The 6,945-nt window shown below is 35.7% G+C and overlaps 1 protein-coding gene across 1 annotated transcript; it reads left to right on the top strand.

Annotated features, from left to right (window-relative positions):
• Nucleotides 1–1,459: 1,459 nt before the first annotated feature.
• Nucleotides 1,460–5,649, top strand: LOC125186749 (proteasome subunit beta type-6). The gene is made up of 8 exons (XM_048083195.1): nt 1,460–1,666; nt 1,754–1,830; nt 2,510–2,565; nt 2,822–2,894; nt 3,882–3,993; nt 4,460–4,533; nt 4,850–4,924; nt 5,392–5,649. Exons 1-8 carry the CDS (start codon nt 1,555–1,557, stop codon nt 5,521–5,523), a joined length of 711 nt encoding a protein of 236 aa, XP_047939152.1. The 5' UTR covers nt 1,460–1,554; the 3' UTR covers nt 5,524–5,649.
• Nucleotides 5,650–6,945: the final 1,296 nt, after the last annotated feature.

Below are 6,945 nucleotides of genomic sequence, written 5' to 3'. Positions count from 1 at the left end.
GCCCTTGTCGTAGTACATCGACATCAATAGGTACGACCTACTTCTTCGTTCCAAAAAGTGATGTAAAATATCCCACAAAATCTTGGATAATCTCTCCCTGGTCCCTTGTGATTGAGCCATTTGAGAGAGGAGAAGAACGTCGCCCCGATCGCTAAGGAGGGAGTATTTGAGTTTGGCCTTCCGTTCATACAACTCCCTTTTAGATTCTTCTAGGTGAGAAGCCAGGTGCCTTTGGCTCTTAATATGCTCTCTCAACACCAAGTTAACCGTATCGGCATCTGACCATTTTGTAGCTCAACCTAAGTCTCAGCAACTTCCTTTGCCCTCTTGGATAGTTCGTTGAATTCTTTGAAATTGAAGGCTTTGAGGTGAGATTTGAACTGTTTACCCCGTTCGGCAAGCATAAATTGGGCCGTTACTGGAAGGGGTACGTGCCATTTCTCGTCCATATGCTCGTTAAACCTTGCATTTGCATGCATGAGCCTGAAGTTAAAGAACTTAAAAGGCTTGGGATAGGACACAATATTACTGAACAACGTCGTGACCGCTGGCGAGTGGTCCGAGTATCTCCCGGGCAGCATGATCCCGGTTGAGGCAAAGTATCCATTAAATACGTGGATACACCATATTCCATTAAATACGTGAATACTCCATTCGTCTACGAAAAATAGTCTTGTGATATCCACAAAAAATAGTTCCATTTATAAAAATGGAAAGTTTCTCTCTTCTAGTTTACCTATGTTTCTCTCATCTCTCATACTTTACCCACTTTCTTGTTTCTCTCTTATTTTACATACTTTTTCTCGATCATCTTATTTTACCAATTTCTAATTAAAACTCGTGTCGTCCACAAATGTGACTATTTTTTGTGGACGGAGAAAGTATGTAAGAATCATACAACTAGAAAAAAAATACATAAGGAAGTTAGTATCAAGAATCTTGGAAAGTTAAATACCCCTTTGTCCCCAAAGATTATGCACTTTGAGTTCGACACGAGTTTTAATGCAAAATTAGTAAAGTAAGAGAGAAGCAGAGAGAAAAAGTAATTAAAGTATTATTAGTATGGAATGAGTCTCACCTTATTAGAGAGAAAATAGTTTCTAAATGGAAAATGCATATTCTTGTGGGACGGACTAAAAAAGAAAGAGTGCATATTCTTGTGGGACGGAGGGAATATTACTTTTTTTGTTTTAAGAATTCTGATTATTTTTTTAATTTAATTAAAATACGAAAAAATTGTGATTATTTGTAATTTGATTAAAATTCAAAATAAATGCAGAAATTTTTATCAAATCAAATTACTCTCTCAAGTATATTTCTAGCAACCAAACATGATCCCATTGCTATACATCTGGTTGAATTTAGAGGTCAATTACTAATTCGTACAAATTGAGGGGTAAAATTGTATAGTATCACACTACAAGGCATCTTTAGCAGCACGAAACTCCTTTAATATATTTTCTATATTTTCCCCAATTCTTCGAGCTCAAAACTCTCTGTTGTTAATTCATCAAGTTCAAACATATTCAAATCGATCTTCAACAGAGCATTATCATGGATTCAATTTACAACGACCTCAACGCTCCGCACTCGATGGGAACCACCATCATCGGCGTCACATACGATGGCGGTGTTGTTTTGGGCGCCGACTCTCGCACCAGCACCGGTATCTTTTATCTTCAAACAATTTTTGTTACTTCGTACAATTTTTTTTTGTCGTCATTAAGTATTTCTTATATGGATGTATTTGCAGGAATGTATGTGGCGAATAGGGCGTCTGATAAGATCACTCAGTTAACCGACAACGTCTACATTTGCCGCTCTGGTTCGGTGAGAGCTTCACACGTTTTTTTTTTTCGTTTATTCGTTTGGAAATTGGTTTTGCACATTTAGTGTTGCTTTTCTCTAATTTTCTACCAATTTTTTTGTACTCTCTGAATTCGAAAAATTGTACTCCCGGCCTGAGCAATACGTTTCTATTTTGGCACAAAAAATTAGGTAGTGGTGTTTATAATTAAATTATTAATAGTAAAGAAGGGGAGAGTGTAAAGTATGAAAGAGAAATAGAGAATAAATTAAGAGATAGACAAAGTAGGATAGATGAGAGGATAAATTAAGAGGGAGAAGTGAGTTAATTATTGTCAAAAAAGGAGACGGTCTCACTTAGCTTGGACGTATATCAAAAAGGAATACGTCACACTTAGGGGACGGAGGGAGTAGCTTTAATGGGGAAAAAGCTGTGTATACATGTCCGAGCCTTGCTGCTACATCTTTACTGCCTCCTTCTGTTATGTTATGTTCTGCACTTTTGGTGCCACTGCGTTTTCATATCAATTCCTATTGATGATGGTGATGGCCGTTCACAATTTAGTGTATCATCATTTTTGGCTTTTAGTGCAAAATCGTGGCTTTATCTATAAGCTCACTCCTTGATAAATAAGCTGCATAATTGGACAGATTTCCCAACCCTTCATCAAAATAACACAATTGGCCTTATTCTTTTGATCAGGCTGCAGATTCTCAGGTTCTTTCAGACTATGTTCGTTACTACCTCCATCAACACACGTAAGTCCAGATAACAACTATCACATATTGTCGCTTGATTCATTGTTTATTTTGTTGTTCTATAAACAACCAGCCCAGTACCTAAGAATTTAAGAACAGTGAACTTCTTCCATAGGTTGCACGAATCTATATATCCCAGTTTTAAAGGCTAATAGGCACCCTTACTCTGGGTTTCACTAAATTGGTTGCATATGTTATTAAGGACTCCTAAAAGTGTTAAATAAGATGACACTCTTCTAATTGCTTATGGGTGCAGGATACAGCTTGGGCAGCCTGCAACTGTAAAAGTTGCAGCAAACCTTGTCAGAATGGTATCTTACAATAACAAGGTCTGCCAATGCTCCCTTATATTCAACTGATCTCTGTGTTCATAGCAAGTCAAGTATTAGAGTAATCGATGTACAAAACATCATTCTTTATCTAACTACAAGGGCATTTGTTGCTTCTTATTATAAAATATCCTGGAACCCTAATTTGTTATTATATTTCTCATTTTTTATTAGCTTGTGTGACTGAATGCAAATCATCTTTCTTACGCAATTGGATCTCATGCATCAGAATCTTTGACTATTGGCCACAAAACCTCTTGCAGTGAAAAATTGTGTACCTAATGAGATAATTCTCCTTGCAATTTTGTCACATTGGTAAATTCAAATGGAAGTAAGATGATGGAGATTATTCTATATATTTGTCACGCATTATTCCAATATATATGCAATGCTGAAATTGTTAAATTAATTATTTTGGAGTAGGCACACAAGAAAAAATAACAATGTAGTTATTCAGTATTTGCAGTATTTGGAGTAGGCTCTTCATGATTGCTGCGAAACGGTGGTTTTAAACAAGATATAACTGATTCCCTTAAAAAACAATGTTTCATGAGAGAATGAATGCTACTGATAAGCTTACCATGTGAAGTCCTAATTTCTGCAAAGGTTATCCACTTTTTATAGTTCATATTATTCATTAATTGCAAGTAGATTTGCCTTATGTTTATTAGTAAAACAGTTCATTCTGCTCCACTGAATTTTGTTATAGAGATTCAAATCTTTCTTAGACCACAAGAAGTGTATAATTTCTCGATGCAAAAATAAATAAGTCCAGAATGTTTGTTAATAGAGAAATGTTTCAACTCAAGCTGGTGATCTTATGTGCACTATCCAAGAGTCACAGCAATATGACGATAATTTTTTTAAAACTCTCCAAGATGTTTTGTTCTTTGTACTTTTATTTTAGCTGGGTTTCACTGTTTTAGAAGTAGCTGCATACTATTTTGTATCTAATGTTGAGTTTACACTAACCTATTTATTTTGCAGAACATGTTGCAAACTGGATTGATAGTTGGTGGGTGGGACAAGTATGAAGGTGGTAAAATTTATGGAATACCTCTCGGAGGAACTTTGTTGGAGCAGCCTTTCACTATTGGAGGTTTCCCATCCCATCTTTTGATCTATATCTGCTCTGTCCGGTTGTAATCTATTTCAGAATCGCCCAGATGTTCAATATAGCCATATCTCCTTAATTAGTAGCCTCCATGATACTAAATAAGCATGATTTTGATATTGTTGACCATAATAGCAGTTGCTTTGTACTAGTAGCAGTATCTAGGTAGACGTTTTGCCGAAACTTGAATGCAGAAATATGTTTTATTCCACATATCCTTATTTCTATCCTTGTATATTAAGTTTCTTGAAGATCCTTTAGTCCATATATTTTTGTTGGTGCTGGTTTCACAATAAGTAGGGCTAAAATTTTCTAGTTTTCACTAGCTGAATTTCTCAATGTAAAGCCTCTGCTTCCTGGTTTCAACTTGCATTGTTGCATGTCAGGTTTAATATTTCTCCCTTACTCATGGAGGCAGATTTTATATAGCAATTCTATCTTTTTATCTCAGGATCTGGCTCATCGTATCTGTATGGTTTCTTTGACCAAGTATGGAAGGAAGGGATGACACAGGATGAAGCTGAGGTTTGTGTTTTGTCCGAATTCTTATGAACTTGCAAGACTTTAGAGAATCTGTTCTGAGAAATAGGTGTTGGAACATGGAACTCTCCTTCGCTCACTAGCTTCTAATCTGTGACTCTTTAAGTTCCGGCTGATTAAGATCTCAGTATTCATACTTTCCTTATATAACTAAGATCCTGCGCATGCTTTTCTCCTTGATCAACTATAAATTTCTTAAGAGATGTTCATGTATTCTATTATTCTCATAATTTTGCTACCTTCTGCAATAAATTCTTTTTTTTTATTATGTAACCGTTTGGATTTTTTGACATCTTCACAGAAACTAGTCGTTAAAGCAGTCTCTCTTGCAATAGCTCGTGATGGTGCCAGTGGTGGTGTTGTTCGAACAGTGACTGTGAGTACCTTTTTGATAATGCAGTATTCTTCCTGGTTACATTATGACCCACCCCCCGTTTAAAGTTGGAAAAATTAAATCTCAGACGTGCTGCGTTGTCTGCTCCACCTATATTCTGCCTAGTTTAAATTAAGTGCATATAGTTATTGCCCAACTCTGCAAATGAAAAGTTCTAGAAATATACTTATGGGTGTTTTTGACAACTAGCACAGACTCAGTCTGTAAGATGTTTCCCCCAATTTCAACCAGTATTATTAGGTCGGAGGTTGAGTCAGCTAGAAGAGTTGATGTGAGAGTGTGTAGCCCCTATGAAAAGGGTGTTTTTTAGTTAAGGCTTAAAAGTTAAAACCAACATTTATCTTCTCTACAAATGATACCCCATTCTTCTATCAGAAAAGCTATTATTGTTGTGACACAAGATATAGAGGGCTGTAGAAATCTGATAGTTTTTGGGGTGGTTATTGCAGATTAACAAAGACGGGGTTTCGCGGAAGTTCTACCCAGGCAACACTCTTCCCTTATGGCATGAAGAGCTGGAAGCAAAGGATTCCCTGTTGGATATTTTGTCTGCCGCCAGTCCTGAACCAATGGTCAGCTAAATCGTGGGTCGTCCCAGCCACAGTGTCTACTACTAACTCATGCTCTGTTCTTGCACTTAATTCCTTAATCTACTGTCCATCCATGTACTCATTCTAGAATTTTATAAATTTTTTCTTGTTTTTTTCTGATACCCCTCAAAACTAAAGACTTCAAACTCTCATTTTCCGTTGCATCTTTTCTTGACGTCAATTCTCTGATTCTTATTTGGTTAACATAGGCTATAAGCACTGGACAGTTGGAAAAAGCACTAGTTTAATTGTCCAAACCCTTGTTTTTAAAACAGTGAGTTGTAAAATCCTAACCACCATCATTTTTATTCCCGAGATAATGCCTCGGCTAGAGAAACTATATTTAGGAATTTGGTCTTTCTGAAGAAGTGAGAGTGTACTCGCCGGTGCCAATCAGGTCGATGTTGTGGTCGGATCACTCATCGTGGTGGCCGCGAAGATGGTGAGCCTTCCACCTTCTTGTCCAGCAGAGCCAAAATTAAATGACAAATCATCTGAACTGAGACTGTCTTCAACCATTTACATCAAACTCAAACTCAAACTCATTTTTTATTATAGTACTCCCTCCGTCCCGCTTTAGGAGTCCTGGTTGAGTCGGGCACATGTTTTAAGAAAAAAGTGTTTAAGTGTGTAATAAATAAATGTTGTAGTGGATGTTGGGATCCACTTAGTGTCCAATAAATAAATTTTATAGTGGATGTTGAGACCCACTTTTAACACTTTTTTATTAGTTGTAGTGGATGTTGGGACCCACTATTAACACTTTTAACACTTTCTAGGTATTTTTTATTAATTTATACTAACCGGGACTCCTAAAGCGGGACGCCCAAAATTAATAAACCGGGACTCCTAAAGCGGGACGGAGGGAGTATATGCTAACATCAAAAGTAAGTTACACCGAATTCAAACTCAAAAGAATATTCCATACTAACCTACTTTTTATACATTTTCAATTATGCCCAAGTACTTATTTCAATTACACATTTATGCACAACATTATATCAAAAATTTAAATTAAATTAAATAATAAAATAAATTTTCTTATTATATATTAAATATACACTATATTAAAATACATTAATTTTAAAATTAATATACACTTCACGTGCTATGATAAAATTAAAACATAAATCAAAACATATTTAAAAACAACATAATTACAAAAAATGAGTTTGAGATTTTTTCACAGCTGATCAACTAGTGCATGTCCAGAGGAGCATTTTACTTCTTTTTGCGTCATATCAAGTTAAATACTTTTGAAATCGAGCATCTTCGTTTGTTATTGTAATTTTTTTTTTCGTTTTTAAATTCAGATAACTAAATAATAATGGACCGATTTGCAATATGTCATAAATTTTTATAGTAACACCATATTTGGTGTAAGTCCGTTGAAAACACCAAAAATCGATTTGA

The sequence above is a fragment of the Salvia hispanica genome, chromosome 5, assembly GCF_023119035.1.
Source record: "Salvia hispanica cultivar TCC Black 2014 chromosome 5, UniMelb_Shisp_WGS_1.0, whole genome shotgun sequence".
Lineage (NCBI taxonomy): Eukaryota > Viridiplantae > Streptophyta > Magnoliopsida > Lamiales > Lamiaceae > Salvia > Salvia hispanica.
Note: the sequence above shows the minus strand (reverse complement) of the source record. Positions and strands in the feature narration are given on the sequence as shown.

Bases quoted from the DNA above. Each gene is read 5' to 3' on its own strand.
- LOC125186749 (XM_048083195.1), top strand. From the start codon at position 1,555: ATGGATTCAATTTACAACGACCTCAACGCTCCGCACTCGATGGGAACC. The intron at 2,895-3,881 runs GTCTGCCAATGC...TTTATTTTGCAG, and splicing joins TGGTATCTTACAATAACAAG to AACATGTTGCAAACTGGATT. The intron at 3,994-4,459 runs GTTTCCCATCCC...TTTTTATCTCAG, and splicing joins GCAGCCTTTCACTATTGGAG to GATCTGGCTCATCGTATCTG.